We start from the raw sequence: 18,458 nt of genomic DNA, 5'->3' as shown, positions 1-18,458 counted from the left end.
GCAAATGATGCTACAGATAAAAGACTGGTATCCAAGATCTACAAAGAACTTCTCAAACTCAATATGTGAGAAACAAGTAAACAAATCATAAAATGGGCAGAAGATATGAACAGACACTTTTCCAATGATGACATACAAATGGCTAACAGACACATGAAAAAATGTTCAAAATCATTAGCCATCAGGGAAATTCAAATCAAAACCACACTAAGATACCACCTTACGCCAGTTAGAATGGCAAAAATTGACAAGGCAAGAAACAACAATTGCGGAGAGGATGTGGAGAAAGGGGATCCCTCCTACATTGTTGGTGGGAATGCAAGTTGGTACAGCCACTCTGGAAAACAGTGTGGAGGTCCCTTAAAAAGTTAAAAATCGAGCTACCCTATGATCCAGCCATTGCACTACTGGGTATTTACCCCAAAGATACAGATGTAGTGAAGAGAAGGGCCCTATGCACCCCAATGTTCATAGCAGCAATGTCCACAATAGCTAAATCGTGGAAGGAACCGAGATGCCCTTTCACAGATGACTGGATTAAGAAGTTGTGGTCCATATATACAATGGAATATTACTCAGCTATCAGAAAGAACGAGTTCTCAACATTTGCTGCAACATGGACGGCACTGGAGGAGATAATGCTAAGTGAAATAAGTCAAGCAGAGGAAGACAATTATCATATGATTTCTCTCATCTATGGAACATAAGAACTAGGAAGATCAGTAGGGGAAGAAAGGGATAAAGAAAGGGGTGGTAATCAGAAGGGGGAATGAAACATGAGAGACTATGGACTCTGAGAAACAAACTGAGGGCTTCAGAGGGGAGGGGGTGGGGAATGGGGTAGACTGGTGATGGGTAGTAAGGAGGGCACGTATTGCATGGTGCACTGGGTGTTATATGCAACTAATGAATCATCGAACTTTACATCAGAAACCAGGGATGTACTGTATGGTGACTAACATAATATAAAAAAACATTAAAAAACAAACAAACATGGGGGTGGGGCATGTGGCACCAGCAAGGTCCTCACAGGTCTAGTCTGCTGTGGAAGGGCCCTGCAGCTGCCCAGGAAAATCCTGCCCAGGCTCTGATGGAGGGGGTGGGTCTGCAGAAGAATGTGGGGGTGGGGCATATTTTTGGCAAGCCGAGTGGATAGCGTTTGCACTGTGCTGTTTCTCCAGGTGTCCCTGGTATCTAGGTGGGGGCTGGGGGAGTAGGGGATGGAAATGGCACCTTCCAACTCTTTTATTCTTGGAAAAGTCTCCCAAAGATTCCTGCCTTTCTAACACATGCTCTGAGATTAGTAAATAAATCTTTCCATATACCCCAGGCATTTTTCAAACTCCTGCTTCTATGCTGTATCTTGCCAGGGCTCTTTGTTGTGTTGGCTCTTTAAGGATGGGGGGGACTCAGTTTCCTATTACCCTCTGGCTCTCCCAGAGTTGAGCCTGCTGATATTTTTAAAGTTCAAGGTGTTAAGTCCCACTGATTGTAAGAATTCATGGAGTTAGGCCTTTCTGGTTTCAAAGCCTAAAGTTATAGGGATTTGTCTCCCCAGGGTGGGTCCCCTGTGCTGGGGGTTCCTGTTGGGGGGCTCTGCTCCTCTCCCCTCTCTGCACCCACAGCACCCCTGACTCCTGCAGGCAGTGCTGTGGGTCTGTTTGGCTCCTGACCTCCTGTCTGTCCTTCCTATATTCTTCCATGTGGCCTCTTCTCTACAGTTAGTGGTGGAGAGGTGGTTCTGCCAGTCTTCGGGTGGTTTTCTGGGTTATTTACAGTGACGTGGGTGTTATCTAGGTGTAACCCGTGGGAGCAGTGAGCTGAGGGTTCTCCTCCTCTGCCATCTTCCCCAGAAGTTGCGTCCAAATTCTTTTGTTGTTGCCTTGGGCATTGTTTCGCACATGCAGGACATGCTGTTACTGCGTTAACCAAGACGCTGCACTTTAAGGGCATTCTGAATTTTTTTGCAATAAGCCATTTAACTTGGGCACTGCAGTGGCCACTCTTCCTACGCACCCCATCTGCTGCATCTACAGAAGGGTCAGTGGCTGGGCTCATACCCAAGCTAGGGCTTCAGCTTCCTGAGCGCCAGGGCGTGTCAGTGCTTTTATCAACTGCGGCATGAAAAGCGGTCAGGACGCCTCAGGCTCTTGCAGGTGGACCTAAATGTCTTTCCACCCACATTCTGGTCCCACAAGCCTTATTCATGATCATCTGCCCCCTGCTTCCCATTGTCCAAGACATAGAGTTCATCCCTTTAGAGCAGCCCTGCTGTCCGTGCAACGGGCCAAAAGCCAGGGCCGTGGGTGATCACTAGCCAGTCCACTCTGAAGTCAGCCCCCCAGTTGCTGCGCTGGCTGCTGTGGGAGAGGCCCTACCTGGAGGAGTGCTGCGGACACTACTAGGAGCTAGTGTCCTGTAGGGGCTAGATCAGCTTTCTGTCCCCTTCCAGAGCTGGGACCAAAGTCCCAGGGGCACGCTGTCCTTCTGTTGTCTCTGCCCCAGTGCCTGACTCCTATCTCCCGGAGTCACAGACATCTCTAACGCAAACGGCAGCCCTGCTTCGGAGATGCCCAGAGCTTTCCTCTGTTTGACTAGTATTTTGCCTTCTGAAGGTGGCTGCTACTCTGACCCCCAGCTCTCCATGTGCCCTCTTTGCCAGGCAGCATGAGGGACAGGAACACTGTGCCAGGTGGGGAAGTAAAGCCCTCCGAACCCCCCAAATCCCTACAAAGGCTTGCACTTCTCTCGTGTTCTTAGGAGTTAGATGAACTTGCCCCTTATGAATCACAGCTTTGGGGACAACAGGTGTTTTACCTAACTAGATGACACCTAAGCCTTACTGTAGTATCTGGGTCTTGAATTTTCTGTGGGTTCGCTGCTCATCCTCTCATAGACGCTCCAGCAGAGCTTGCAGGGTGTCCTGCCACAGGGAAAATCTTCACATGTTAACATGATATCATCCATGTAATGGACCCATTTCACTGATGTGGGAAAAGAGAACAGGGACAGGTGCCCGGTACTATCCCATGACACTGGGACTGTGCAGATGGCCTTGGGGGGATGCTGGAAAGGTTTATTGTTATCTCTCCCATGTGAAGGCAAATTGATTTTACCTACTAGAAACCCGTCGGAGTCTTTTCCACCAATATCCTTAAAGATCAATCACTTCTGCAGGAACGCTTTTTGCCAAAGCATCAGATTAAACAATAAACATTTGTCTGCAAATGACAAAAGACTTACAAATGGTCACGGTTCTAGATCTGATGAGAGTTCATTATGATGCAATTGACAAGGGAATTTGGTTCTTTCTCTGACATACACATTCAAAAATTATGACTGATACCATTATACTAGAACATAGCAGAGTTTGGGGAATTTCGTACAAATATACCCTAAAGAAAGTTTAGCATTACTTCTTATTTGATGATGCTTCCCATGAAATTTAACATGTAGCAAAGGTTACAAAGTTGTAAACAACTTAGCTTTTTTAACAGAGAAGACTTAGTTTCTTGAGTAATGAAAGACCTGATAAAGACAAGACACCCACCGAATGTTTTCCGGGCAGATTACATCAAAGGTAAAGAAAAACCTTTGTTTACAATTTCTTATTAAGAGCAAACCAATCATCTAAGAAAACTATCTCCCTTTAACACAGAAAAAAGTAAATTCCAATTTTGTACCAGTGTACTTTTGATAGTAAAACTTTTTTTTTTAAACTTACATACGTCTATTTGAATCATAGCTCCACTACATATAAAATTCCTTTTTCAATATTTCTTTTCCACAGACCTTCTCCAACTTTCTGTATCTATTCAGCGTTCATTCCCAATCTCTAGCTGCGAATCAGGCACCCACTCCCACGGCTAAAGCTTTTTACTGATATTTGTGATATTTTGGAGGCCTTGGACTGGAATCTGGGAAAGGGAGCTCCTACAGCAAGCAGTCTGTATTTTAAAAAGCCTCTCTCCCCTTCCCCCCTTTTTTTCTTCAGTCTCTCTGAGCAATAATTTGTTAATTTCTTGGGCTGTTTACATTTCAAAGTCGTGATGAGATTCACAACAGGAAGGGAAAGAGAAAGAATGCAAGTTTTCCCCCTGGGAGTTTTGGGATCCTTGCAATTTAAAACTGTTCTTTCCTAGTATGGGTCAGAAGGCATGACACATCTTACCCATTTTCTCATCAGTTACCATAATATCCTTCTCTTCATTCTTATGTTCTCAGGGATTCCATCTCTTAACCTCTACTCAGGCTTTGTCACAGGTGCCCAGATCTTAACCCAAAGCAGCTGGAGCTCTCCTAGCTTTTTACAAGGGGTAGGCTAAGACTTCTTCTTCTTCTTTTTTTTTTTTTTAAGTAGGCTTCACACTCAGTGTGGAGCCCAATGTGAGGCTTGAACTCACAACCCTGAGATCAAGACCTGAGCTGAGATCAAGAGTCAGACACTTAACCGGCTGCGCCACTCAGGGGTGCCTAAGACCTCTAACTTATCATCCTGCACCCCCTCCACCTCATCTGCCAGCCCCGAGGCCAGACTAGTGGACGCCAGCATGTCCTCCCCTGATAGCTCTAGCTTGCTGACTCAAGCTTCAGCCTCAAGGTGGGTGTCGGTGACCAGCAGAACTGCCCACAGCAGAGGCCAGCCCGCTGCACAGCCTTGCTGTCCTTCTCTGCCACGGAGAAGTGTGTGCACTTCCTCAAACAAGCCCCTTAGAGCAGCTGGTGTCTTCAGGGCGTCCCCTATTCATGCAACAGGCCATAAGCATCTGACATGTAGGCCACCCCTCCCTCCACAGAGGTCACCGACTAACCCAGGATTTCCCTGCGATGCCTCATTCCCAGGGCCCATTTCTCCAGTTCCCAGGCTGGCTCACCCGCTGCTGGTTTGCAGCCTCCTCTGGAGCTTCTCCAGGGAAATCTGAAACCAGCGTCTGTTGGAGGAGGGCAGGAAGGGACTGAAGAAAAAGGCAGGCCGCTCCAGGTTGGTAGGTGGCAGTTTTAACAAGCAAAGGAATTCACATACAAGACTTGGCTCGTGTGGCAGCAAGGCGAGTGGATCCCCACACCCACCCACTGCATCTTAAAAGTTTAGAAAGAAGCCTTAACTGGGTCAGTCACGTATATCGGGCAGATGTTCTCACCACATCCCTATCTCAAGGCTGTGTCCTTGGAGCAGCCTCTGGGAGCGGGGAAGGTCATGGGGATCCACATTCCAAGGACAGAGGAGGGGGTGAGGAGCCTCCAATCACTTGGGTCGGGCTCACAAGTCAACTGGCAATCACATTTCTGGATGATCTCGCCCAGCCCCCACTCAGCAGGCCCACTCCAGTTTCATTCCAGGGCTCATGCTGTAGCTCAGATCCAGAGTCCTGGTTCCGCCTGGACAGCCTAGCACATTGTCCGTGGGAGACCGGCAAAAAAGCCTTCCTACATCCTGAAGAACTCCCAGAAGCCAGTGCTACAGATCTGTTGTCCACATTTTTCTCTCCTGCTCCTGGGACGGAGCTTTGACCGAATTCCTCCTAAGCTTTATAACGGGATGACTGATGTGAAAATTTAGGCTCTCCCTTAATAGAATAATACTGGCTAGAAGGAAAGGCACAAAGAAAGGTGTGGTTGCTTCCCCTACATCCATTCTCCCTTCTCTTGGTAATGACCTGCTTTTTATTTGGGTCTTACTCTTCTGTCCGCTCCAAGCAACCAACGAGGGAAGTTGGTTCTAGGTTCGAGAGGTGGAGTCAATGGCTCAGGCCTAAGGAAATAAGCATCACCTTACGTCCTCTGGCCACAGCGCAGACATGAGGCCTCATTTGAGCCACGGAGACCGGAGAAATCTGTGGGGTGCTTCTTTGCTCACAACCCATATATGAAAAGTACTGACAGTAATTGATAATTTTGCTGAGAGAGTACCAGCAATTGAAAACCAAAAGCAACCCAAGATCGTTCTAGCCGTTTATCAATAACCGCATTCTTCCTGGAAGCTGTGCACATTTCACATTCTCAGTAGAATACTGAATCAGAGTCTTCAGGAAACTTGAGTAATATGTTAATTTTAGTTAAAAAAATTCAGGGTCTCGTAATAGCTCACTTACTAGAGTATCAGAAAGTAAGTCACCATGGAAACTGCAGGTAGACCCCGGTCCTCTGTTGTGAACTGAGGACCATTCTTTGAGAATCATGCATGGAACAAGCTATGCTCAAGTATTTGGGTCTGAGGACCTCTTTTTTTTTTTCTTTTAATTGAGGTGAAATTCACATAACCAGAAAAAGTGTACATGTCAGTGGCATTTACTGTATTCAGAAGGGTGTTGTGTAAAACATTGAATAATCACTCTCTGCAGCTCCGGTTAACCACTAATTTGCTTTCTGTCTCTATGGATCTCTCGGCTCTGGGTATATCATATAAAGGGAATCATACATGACCTTTGTGTCTGGCTTCTTTCCCTTCGCATGTTTCCGAAGCTCATCCACATTGTACCGTGAATCAGTACTTTATCAATATTTTACTCCTTTTTATGGCTGAATAATACTGCAGTGTGTGGATAGACCAACCACTAATCGCTTGTCCCTTTGTGCATTGATGGGAACTTGGGCTGTTGCCCTCTCTAGAAATAGTCATGTACAAGTTTGTGTGGTCTTCACCTCTCTTGGGTATCTCTTGGAATTGCGGGATCATGTGGTAATTGTGTGTTTCATGTTTTGAGGAACGAACAATCTGTTTTCCGCGGTGTCCGCACCTGTTACATTTCCGCCAGCAATGTACGAGAAATCAATCCTATTTCTCCACATTTGTTATTCTCCTTTTTGCTGAAAGTCACCTTCATGGGTATGAAGGGGTATCTCACTGTGGTTTAGATTTGCATTTCTGGAACGACCAGTGATAATGTGTTTGTTAACTATTTGTCAGGACCTCTGTACATTATTAGAACGTACTGAGGAGGGGTGCCTGGGGTGGCTCAGTCAGTTGAGCATCCAACTCTTGATTTTCACTCAGGTCATGATCTCAGGGTCGTGGGATCGAGCCCAGGCGTTGGGTCCTGTGCTGGGTGTGGAGCCTGCTTAGGATTCTCTCTCTCCCTCTCCTTCTGCCCCTTCCTGCTGCCCCCACCTCTGTGCTCTATCTCTCTAAGAAAAAAAAAAAGAGTATTGAGAATCCCAAAGAGCTTTTATCTACTTTCATCTGTGTAGTTATAGCTAGTGATACCACATGCAGACACTAAAACCAAGAAATTTAAAAAATATTCTTTATTAGTTCTCTTATAAACAGTAGTAATACTCATTACATGTTAACATCAGAGAGATGACATCATCACATATCATGTAGTTTCTGGAAAACTCCACCATACACTTAGAGTGAGCGTGAAAAAGGTAAATAATATCTTAATTATTATTTAATACATTTGGTCTCATAGGTCTCCCCCCTGCCAAAATGAGTCATGATAATTCAATTCAATTTTACTCAAGATAAGTAACACTTAAAAAAAAATTTTTTTTTCCTGGTCTGAGATTCCCCTCAACCCAGAAAACATGTACTTGGGGGCACAGGGAAGTGGACACTGGAATCTGGATTGTACTTGGTTAGTCACAGAAAGGGCAGAAAATGGTTCTTTAATCTGGATATGGCCCTGCTGATGCCTGTCCATTTTTAAAATAACACTTTTCTGGCCTTTCAGAAATGAACACCGGCTGGTTTTAACCTTTCATTAATCTCCTTAATCATGTGATTTTTGAGAGTGGATGGGCATGGAGACCTACAACCCAGTGGTTCTCAAAGTGTGATCTCCAGGCGGGGCCAGCCTCAGCAGCACCACCTGGAACTTGTTACAAGTGTAAATCCTTGGGCGGCCTGCACCTGCTGACTCAGAGACCCTGGAGATGTGCCCCCCGGTCTAACTGGGCCTCCAGGTGATTCTGATTTGCTAACCATGTTGCTAACCGTTTGACGGCTACTAAGGGGTGACCTTTTGCATGTTACCTTCTGTCAGTGTGATCTCCCTCCCTGCGCCACACTTCCTTCTTTCCTTCCATCTATAAACATTGAGTGTTTCGATCCCTTATCAGTGCTCTTATGACTGATTCGGAAATGTAGGCATTTGCACGGGACGTGTCTGTGAAATCACACTCGTGCAGACCAAATTCAGAGCATCATTTAAAGCAATCAGAAACGAACTGGTAAAAGGGGGGTGTTAGTAACATACAGGTGGAGCTTTCTACTAGGTACAGTTTGTTACTTGGGACGTAGTTTCCCCTTCTTTTCCCAGCGTACCTCTAGTAAAATCCTTTTAAACACTGAGCTCTGAGATCCACAAAGGCGTGGTTGCCCTCTGTCGGTGTTACCAAAAGATTACTCTGCTATGGCTTCTGTTTAGAAATTCAGAAATTCAGATGGAAGTGGAAGGGGGCTAGTTTAGAGGACTGAGCTAAGGACAAAAAGATTCGGAGTTCTTAGGAGGCATTCCTGAAGGAATGTGGCCAGGAGAATGGGCTAATTAGCCAGAAGCTGGGGAAGGATCTGCGTGCATCACAGGGCGGGGTCCAGTCACGTAGGGTGGGGAGTGTGTGTGTGTCTATTTACATTGGTGCTGGGGTTTTCCTTGGGATTTCTAAACTGAGAAGTTAGGGTGAAATTAATATGAAGCTACTTTTCTTTGTACCGTATATGGTGGTGTGGAGAGAGTCCCATGCTGTTCAAGCCTGAATGACCATGTCCACATGAAAATAAGACCTACAGTTCTGGCTGTTCCTTCCTGTTCCACCAGTGACCTTGGAGCTGCTGTGCGGAAGCAGGTCGAGTTCACTCGTTGATACTACAGAGCTGGTTTTGTCATGAGGCTGCCGCTGCCTATGTGTCAGCATGTGACTTCAGAGTTTTCCAAAACCCAAGAGATCACGGGAGATGCTTCTTGGGTGAGCGTTCGACTTCTTTGATTTTGCTCATGCTCCATGACTTCTGTGAGCTGTTCTTGGCTTCTTACCACTTCTGGTTTTCTAGATGGTTCTTCTACTCTTCCTCCTGTGGTGACACAGCCAAGTCAGTCATAGGTGTAATACTGCACCAAGAAAAAAATGTGATCCCCATCCTAAGCTGATGTGGGTAGAGCCTTCAACATAACCCCCCACCGACCTGTTCACTTAAAATTCCACCCCTGGATCCTGTCCTCTTCTCGCAGGCTGAAATCTGACCCCAAGGCCTCCCTGTCCCTCCAGAGTCCCAGACTGGCTGCCCCGTGGTTCCTACAGCACGGTGATGCAATCATTGTGCAATGAGTACACCTTCCATTTCCTTGTCAGTTCCAGGGCTGGGTGGTTCCAGGGGCGGAGGCTGGGTTAGGTGGTTAGAAGTGTGGAGGCTGGGTCGGTCTCAGTGAATGGACTGCAGAATGCGTCTGCTTTGGGGCTGATCCCCTGAGGCTGTCCTGCTGTTTGCATGTATTTCTTCCTGGTGTATAGAGGCTAAGGGGTCCCCCTGTCACTCTTGAAAATCTGGGGTCACCCCTGCTCCATCCATCTTCCTTAACCCTCACTGCCAATCAGCTGGCAAGTCCTGCTAATTTGACCCCCTTAATGTATTTCTTGATTCTTTTCCTCCTTTTTAATGTGTGCCCACTGACCTAGCTCGTGCTCACCTCGTCTCTCTAAATATGCTGTCATAACTGCCACCATGATTCCTTGGTCCCTTACATCTAGCCTCTGCTGTAGCCAGACTGTCCGAAGGGTCTGTGCTACCATTTGTCCTGTAGGTCAAGCTTCTGTGACTCTCTGTTGCCCCCAGGATAGGGTCTGAGCCCCTCTGCCTGACCTGGTCTTCCATGCCGTGGTCACTGTCCACCCCTACAGCAGCGCTGTGTCCGCTGCCCGTGCACCTCGAAGCCTGGTGTTCAGAGCTGCCTGACTTCTCCCGGCCATCGTTGTGGCCCCTCACACCGCCTTACCTCTCCCCGCGCTCGCCCCGCCTAGCAGCCATCTCCTGCCCTCTTTCACCTGGGCACCATCAATTCTAAAAGCCTTGCTGGCACCGCCTTGTAGGATTAAGTGTACTTTCTCTTTGTTCCTATTACACCTCAATCTCGGGCTTTAAAAATTTGTGCTTGAACTCTATTTGTTTCGTCTTCTCCACGGGTCTGCAAGCTCCTCAGAGCAGGGACCGTTTGTATTCATCTTTGGGCCCCTTGCAAGAGCTTGGCACATAGCAGATACTCTCATGATAGTGTTGTCTGTTTGTTTCTTAAATTGAGATACAATTGACATGTAACATTGTGTAAGTTTGTGGCGTACAATGTGTTTATCTATTTTTTAGTATATTGTATTTCTGTATTGCAGCGTGATGGCCACCATAGCGTCAGCAAACACCTCCATCGTGTCACCTAATTATCATTTCTCTTTTGTGGGGAGAACATTTAAGATCTAGTCTCTTAGCAACTTTGAAGTGTATAATACAGTATTGTTGACTATAACACTATGCTGTGCATTAGATCTCCAGAACTTACTCATTTTCTAATTGCGAGGTTGTGCCCTTTGACCAACATCTACATAAGAGATGTTCTATACATTTTTTTGAGCTATACGGAGGGCGGTAGGTGCGGAAAAGCGATAATAAGTGTGCTAAGTGATTTTCATGAGTGGAAAGCTCCTAGTTCCTGGCCCGCACTGTACTGTAAGAACTTTCTGATGATGGAAATGTTTTGTATGTGTGTTATCCAGTAAGGTAGCCGCACGTGGCTGTTGAACACTTGACGTGTGGCTAGTGTAACTGATGAACTGAATTTTTAATTTTATGTCATTTATTTACGTTTAGACTTAAATACCCACATGTGGCCCGTGGCTACTGTGTTGGACGGTGTAGTCCTAGACCTTCCCCAGCCCTGACCGAGTCCACAGGATTATCTGATCGCTTCCTGCCTTGCTCAGAGCTCTCCCGGGGCAAGGCTGGGAGAATGGTGTGTGGGTAAATGATTAACAGCCAGCTCTTTGAAAAGTTGGCCTATTTCCATGGTGTAAATACTCCCACCACACCCAGTTTCGAGCTGCCAACGTGACAACTGAGTACAGGACTGGGAAGAGGTACACAGTAGCAGACCGTCCTATTGCAACGCCTCGATACAGGTACAATAGATCTAATAACCCGAGGACAAATAAAGTAGTAAAATCATTGGAAAGTGGCTACTTTTGAATATCTATTAACTTTGTTTTTAATATAATCTATGTAACTATGTTTATATACTGAATTTTCAATAATGGCTGTGCTTAAGAACAGTTCACCAAATTCATGAAAATTTAGCTTTTGGCGGTCAGGAGCCGGGGTAGGCCAACAGCTGTTGTTTATCACCGGCTCCTAGTCATTGTACACCCCCGGGGCCCCCCCAGAATTGTCAGATGTAGGATTTCTGTGTGGCCACAAGAGGGCACCACCAGATGAAATTAGATTCTAGGAAGGCTTTTCTCACTGCTAGAGCTGGTGGCAGAAGGCAGTTTGAGGAATGAGTGTGGGTCTCCTGAAAGATCGTAATTCTGGCAGAGCTTGTGGGGACTCACATAGTTTCAGGCTGTTTGTTATGTCACAACCTAAATTCCAAACGTTTGCCACTCCCAAATAGCTCCATCCCTTTGTGTCTGAAGGCTTTTCATCTTGAAGCTACCGAATGAAAGTTTCCTTGAGAGGTATTAAGTCTTGTCAGCGAAGGGCGGGGAGGACCGACCGCATGTCGAGTTCCCACAATGTACTGACTACTTGACACACTTGATCTCACATAATCCTACAATAACGCCTCAGGAATCAGCTAATACCGTGGAGAAGTTGGTAGACTGTCAGGTATTTATGTGAGCAATTCCTAATGTAATGACCCTAGGGGCTTCGCCTCTGCATCGCAGCAATTGGCACTTTTTAACTCACAAGAGGGAACTCAGGAGTACTCGTGGGCCTGGTGACCAATATAACAATCCAAGCAATGTGACGGTTTTTCTCTGCCTGGGCTAACTGTAGGATCTAAGAGCTCTGGGATTGGGTGGGGGGTGAGTCTGAGTCTTCTCAGGGTCTTCCTGGGGAGTTTGTATCAGGGTAGGTTAGATGGCACATTGGTGGGATGTCCTCGATAGTCAGGAGAGTGACCGAGGAGGTCTGCAGTCCACTGTTAAAGGGAGGGAGAAAGTGGCCTTTCTCTGTGTGTGCGTGAAATGAATTCACTCTCTTGATGCTTCATGCTGTCTCGTGCAGTGGTTCTCAAAGTTTGGTGCCTGGAACACCAGCGTCAATCTGACCTGGGAATTTGTCCGAAATGTAGATTTTCAGGCCCCACCCCAGACCTGCTGAATCAGAAACTTGGAAGGCAGGGCCTGGCCATCCGTGTTTTAACAAGCCCTCCAGGAGCTTCTGATTAACAAGCCCACTCAAATCTGGGAATTACTGGCCTAGCGCAGAGTTGTCAAGACTGGATGTGTATGGGGCGCCTGGGTGGCACAGCGGTTAAGCGTCTGCCTTCGGCTCAGGGCATGATCCCGGCGTTCTGGGATCGAGCCCCACATCAGGCTCCTCTGCTATGAGCCTGCTTCTTCCTCTCCCACTCCCCCTGCTTGTGCTCCTTCTCTCACTCGCTGTCTCTCTCTCTGTCAAATATATAAATAAAATCTTAAAAAAAAAAAAAACTGGATGTGCACGTATTCAGCGCCTCCGAGGAGCTTTAAGGAAATACCAATGTCTCAGTCACCAGAGTTCACATACTGTATGATTCCATTTATGTGAAGTGTCCAGAACGGGCAAGTCCACCGCGATGGGGAGTGAACTTGTGCTTTCCAGGGAATGGGGGAGTTGGGGAATTGGGGAGCACAGGGTTTCCTTTCGCGGTGATGGAAATGCTCTGGTGTGTAATGAGATAGTGGTATGTACAGAGCATCGTCAAAAACCACTGAATTACGCACTTTGAAATGGTTAGAATGATGAATTTTATCTCAGCTGAAAAAACAAAAGTACTGATGTTCTAGAGATTCTGGTTGGAGAGCAAGATTGGTGTTTAAAAAAAGTCTCTCCTGCTTGTTCAAATTGGCAACCACGGTTGAAAATCCGAGTTAATGCAACTAAGACCACACGTGGGTCCCGTCCCAGTCAAGGGGGTTCCGGTCTGACTGTCTGCAGTAGGTACAGGGAGGAGCTCCGGAGAGGAAAACTCAGAGGGATGCTGCCCGTTGTTCCCTTCCAGCCACGTGATGGGAGCAGAAAGGTCTTGGGCCCTAGATTCAGGCTGCGGTTTTGGCCTCCTGCAGTCCTGTTCGCATTGCTTGATCTGGGAACGCGTAGCTATTTCGAATGTTCTGAGAAGTTAGGTTGTGAGAATGTTTATTAGATACGCATCAAGCCTGGCATACAGTAGGTGCTCAACCAGTGCTAGTTTCCTTTGCTTTCCCATTTCACCAAACTCTTGTTGGGTGCTTTGGGAATGTGTGGCTTGGCCAGTTCTTGCTCTACTGCTCCCCAAACCACTGCCGGTTAGTGGGAGAATGGGGTGGCCTGGGGGCGAGGGGATCTCTGCCTGAGCTCTTCCCACACCGGGCTCCACCCGCCAGCTCCTGCCAGGGCTTCGTGACCATGACCATGTGGGACTCACCATCTCCGCTGCCAGGTGAGCCCGCTCAGAAGGAGGACGCTGATCAGCAGGAGAACGCAGCCGGCCACTGTCGACAGAGAAGCAGTTCAGCAAAAGGGCCTACTGGGCTGGGTCGCAGGACAGGCCGAGGAACGCCCCCAGAGCAAGGGCTTCCTGAAGAGGTGAGCGCTGGTGTTTCTGCCTTCCCTCCCAGAATGCAGCTCCCACCCTGACATGATTTCCTAGGAGACTCAGGGACCAGGGCTGGAGCCCTGGGGAGGTGGGAAAGGGCTTGGCGCCTTTCCATTCTCTCCTCGAGAAGCTTGGCTCTTTCTGAGGAGCGTGAACTCCCTGACAGGCACTATCTTCAGAAAGGTTCAGAGGCCTCAGTTAAGGGGGCCACCAGGGAGGCCCACAATGGCTGAAGGAAATGTCGAAATACAAGGAGAAATGACAGACACATGAGCCTCTCTTGAAAGTGTTCCTATTTCCCAAATGCTGTGTTCCTCTGGTGCTGGGGCAACCTCCCGCCAGCCCAGCTAACTGCCTGTCTTGGACGGGCTTCACAGCGCATTTTTTCCTTTTCTTCCCCGAGCTCTCTTGGCACATAACTGACATATAACATTGCGGACGTTCACGGCATACGAGGGGTGGGATTTGATGGGAGCGTACGTCACAACACGATTAGCACCGGAGCACCAGCCAAGACCGCCGGCCACCCCTCCTGTCTACCATTTCCTTTTTCTGGTGAGAACACGGGAGATTGACTCCTTGAGCAAATTTCGGGTCTACAATACTGTGTTGCTAACCAGAGTCACCATGCTTCCCATTAGCTCCCCAGAACGATTCATCTTCTAACGGGAAGTCGGTGTCCCTCCACCAGCATCTCCCGTCTCCCCCCACCCACAGGCCCCACAACCAGCGCTCTGCTCTCCGTTGCTATGAGCTCGGTTTTTTCTCCCGCCCTCAAAGCCTGTTTTTCTCTCCTACCAGGAAACGAATGTAGGGTTTACGGGATATTTTGTCATTTAGGATCCATTCAGGAGGGCTTTCTTGGGGCGGCTTTGAGACGTCACAGCCCGCTTACTATGACAGATTACTATGAGTTTGTGTTGTTAAAATCCGGATTTGTCCTTTACTCGTATAACTATTACACAGTGTAAGGAGGGGGCATTTTAAACTAACTGACTAACCGACTGACCCACCAGACCGACCACCAAGCAACGTACCCCACAGTCTCTGTCCGGGGTGCATTTTGTCCACAGAAGGCACAAGGCCTACCCACCTGCTATCTGATACTCGGTTGTGAATATGAACGACTCTGCGGAGGTAGCCACTTCCGTGTGTTTGTGGAAATCTGTGCAGAAAAGAGATGAGAAGATGCTCGGTTTGTGCTGGTTATCTGAGTGCACTGGCTGGAGAGCTTAGGGCCTCTCGTGAGTGGAGCCTCGGAGCCCGACGGAAGGGCATGACGGACAGGCCTGCCTTCCTCTGCCTTCCGGTGCCAACCTCAGCCTGGCTTCTCCTGTTGCCAACACTTGCTTTTGACATGTTTGTTTGTGATTTTTAAAGATAAATTTATTCATTTGAGGGAAAAAGAGAGAGCAGGAGGGAAGGCAGAAGGAGAGGAGAAACTTGAACAGACTCTGTACCCAGTGTGGAGCCGGACACGGGGCTCGATCTCACGACCCTGAGATCACGACCTGAGCCGGAACCAAGGGTCAGATGCCCAACCGACTGAGCCACCCAGGCGCCCTGCTTGTGACATGTTTGAGGGTTGGGGGTTGGAGGGGCAGGCGCCCGGGAGGGGCTACCCCAGGCCAACTGTGTTTGGTCTCTTGCTTGAGGACCCGAGGGCCGAGCTCTCACCCTCCCAGAAAGTCCAGCCTTACCGGTAGTACTTGTCATTTGCAAGGGGGAGGAAGTGTCTCTCCCAGGAGCACGGGTGCTTGCTTGAGGCTCTTCTTCGTCATCTGGTGGGGAGAGGAAGTGATGAGGGTGGGGGCAGCGGGTTTCCTTAGCTGACCCCAGACACGCTCAGTGGGGTGCGGATCGCCCTTCTCAGCACGTTGTCTGGGGGCCCCACACCCTGCGGCTAGAGCGGGTCACAGGCGTGCAGGGAAATGGGCCCAGCAGAGCCGAGTGGGAGGGAATTTTGACCCTGATCTGCTGGCTGTGGAATCCCGAGCAGCTCCTTCTCCCCAAGCTTCCCATTCAGCCCTGGTTTCCATCTGTGGCTTGGAAACAGGTCATGATAATCCAACCCCGCGGAAACATCAAATGAAGCAGACATGCTCAAAAGGACAGTTTCTCTTGGTGACAGGTCCCCGGTTCTTTGTGGGTATTTCCAGTCACCCAGGACACGGCCCTGCCCTGCCGTCCTTTTACGAGGAAAGCGACACGTGTCAGCCACCGGGCTCCCAGCAGGCACACTGTCGGGGAATGTCATCAAAAAGACACGAGTGCCAGTCGACCCATGGGCTGGACCCAGGCACCTGCAGGCTCCTCACCTCCTTCCCTGTCCTCGGAATGTGGGTCCCGCTTGCCTTTCCCACTCCCAGAGGCTGCTCCAAGGACACAGCCTTGAGCAGTAACATGGTGTTGAGAACATCCGCAGAGCATACGTGACTGCACCCAGTTAAGGCCTCTTTATAAACATGTAAGTTCTGGGGGGCGAGCGCTGGGATCCAGTCCTCTTGCTGCCGCCCCACAGGTAAGTTCCCTCTGCTTGTTCAAACCGCGGCCTGCCAACTGGCCTGCCTCTTTCTCCGGTCTCTGCCTGCGCTCCTTATGGGGGCGGCTTCAGATTTCACCCAGGAAACTCCCGGGAGAGCTATGAACCAATAGGCTGTGAGCTAAGAAACCTCTAACATGAAGTTTAAATCTGAGCGGCTTTTGGTTGTAAAAATAGTAATACACTTTCAGAATGAAAACAGTAGGCCTCTGCATAGGTGAGTTGTACGTGCGTCTGAATGAGCGCGTGTGTGCGCGTGCACGTGCCTGCTTGAATCAGCCCCTTCCCTGCACATCTGCACTTGTATCAAAGCCCAGGGGGGATTACACGAGGAGAAGGAGCACGCGAACAGTGCAGCGCTGGACCGATAATGAGTTTACATTATATGTCAGTAAATCAGAAGTGTGTGGGGGGCAGGCTGGACTTGCCCTTTTGAATGAGAGGAAGTCCTGGTACCTTAGAAGACGTCGAATATCAGGATTGGCTAGGACGGGGCAGCTTTGTCTCCGGTGAGATAACACCGGGGGAGCTTTGGGGCACTTGAGAAATCTTCCCTCCTCTTCCACCTTCTACCATTTATCCTCACTCAGGGTACAGGGAAACCGAGGTGATAGAGACCTTAGTTTATCTGGTCTGTTTTCTAGAGTGAGAGAAAGAAGAGGCCCAAGGAGAGGAAGTGGTTTGCCCACGGTCACGCTGCTGGTGGTCAGGAATTCCACTCCACTCAGCCTGCTGGAAAAAGCAGGGCAATAGGCCCAAGCAGGTGCCTCCATACCTGGAAACGGACTGTCCGTCCTCTCACTTATGCACTTGAGCTGGGGCTGTGACCACTGGGTCTTCCCTGAGATCCTTTTGCAGACGCTCTGGGCAGAACCTCTGTGTAGGGCCCTGAATCCCTGCGCGCACTGGTAGTGAACCGTCTGCCCCACCGCGAAGTGGTAGATTCTCTTTGGATCTTCATGTTCCCAGGAAGGAGGCTCCCTGCAGTGACCTGCAAGAGGGAAAGGAAGTTCTGAAGGCATCGTGAGTGAATCGGAGTTGCGTCTTCCTAGAGACTGGACCTTGGTTCTGACTGTTTTATTCATTCATTCATTCTTTCTTTTATTCAACCGATATATACTGAGAATGTCTGTGTCAGGAACTTTGCTAGGTGCTTGGTGGGAGGGCACACAGACCCTGTCACTCCAGTGGGAGTGGATGATGGACTGAATGAGGAAGACAGCTGAAGGCAGAATGTCCAGAGTGTTATCGCTGAGGAACAGACGCTTGCTATGGGAACACGGAGGAATGAGCAGTTACTTGTGGTGATGGCGAGGGTTCTCGTGAGAGGGCAGGAATGGGAAGGGCAGTTTCAGCTGAGGGATAAAGGTAGTCTCTAGCCCACTGGGGCCAATGAAGGGTGAAGGGTCTCCCTGGCTAGGGGAGGAGGCACATCCCCCCTTGGGGGCTGCTGGTCATCTTGGGGCCATGGCTGAAGGACTGGAGAGAGAGCCAAAGCCAGAAGGAGGGGAGGGCTGAGAGAATCTCGGGGAAATGGAACCTGATCTCAGATCACACCATGCCTAAGCCTGCACCCTGTGAGCCTTGCCGAGGCCTCTGAAAGTTCCCCATGCCCTCAAACCTTCCACTCGCCCAACTAAAACCCAAGCCAGGCTGGTCTTGTAACCACTGATCATGTCCTGCTCTGATTTATCCTCAGGATTCCCTACCCCACCCCAAATCTGGATATACGGAACCACATGTACCCTCTCTCCCCAGACATGTGCTCTGACCTTCCAGACCTTCCACAATCCGAATACTCAATATGACCTTTAAAAGTATCTTACATGTAACCCCCTGCCCCAGAGGGAAGCTGAGAGCAGTCCTGTCCCCAGTGGTCTGCTCTGGTGTAGCACCTTGCAAATCATGGCTGAACTTGTGTTTTCATCTCAGAATAAAATTTCTTTTACCTCCAATGAAATCCATGATGGTCTGAACCTGTTTAAATTATGTTTGCTTCTCTCAAATGAAAACATCCCATTAAGAGCATCTGTGGCCAGAACGAGTGGTTATCTCTCAAATAAGAACAGCAAATATTGGGGGAATGAAGCATGAAAGACTATGGACTATGAGAAACAAACTGAGGGCTTCGGGGGGGCGGTGGGGGAATG

At 48.7% G+C, this 18,458-nt stretch overlaps 1 protein-coding gene across 1 annotated transcript in view; it reads right to left on the bottom strand.

Annotated features, from left to right (window-relative positions):
- Positions 1-7,226: 7,226 nt before the first annotated feature.
- The window catches only part of IL2RA (interleukin 2 receptor subunit alpha), a 52,369-nt gene continuing 41,137 nt past the window's right edge, over positions 7,227-18,458 (bottom strand). Inside the window, exons 4-8 of the mRNA XM_087857749.1 lie at positions 17,084-17,299; positions 15,467-15,547; positions 14,860-14,931; positions 13,596-13,662; positions 7,227-9,013 (exon numbers count right to left, since the gene is read on the bottom strand). Of these exons, the coding sequence (XP_087713875.1) occupies positions 8,989-9,013; positions 13,596-13,662; positions 14,860-14,931; positions 15,467-15,547; positions 17,084-17,299 (461 nt within the window). The 3' untranslated portion in view covers positions 7,227-8,988. The remainder of the gene's footprint in view (positions 9,014-13,595; positions 13,663-14,859; positions 14,932-15,466; positions 15,548-17,083; positions 17,300-18,458) is intronic.

Source organism: Ursus americanus, chromosome 31 (genome assembly GCF_024610735.1).
Source record: "Ursus americanus isolate L20-20 chromosome 31, mUrsAme1.1.p, whole genome shotgun sequence".
Lineage (NCBI taxonomy): Eukaryota > Metazoa > Chordata > Mammalia > Carnivora > Ursidae > Ursus > Ursus americanus.
The sequence above is the reverse complement of the archived record's forward strand: the minus strand, read 5'-3'. Positions and strand labels throughout refer to the sequence as shown.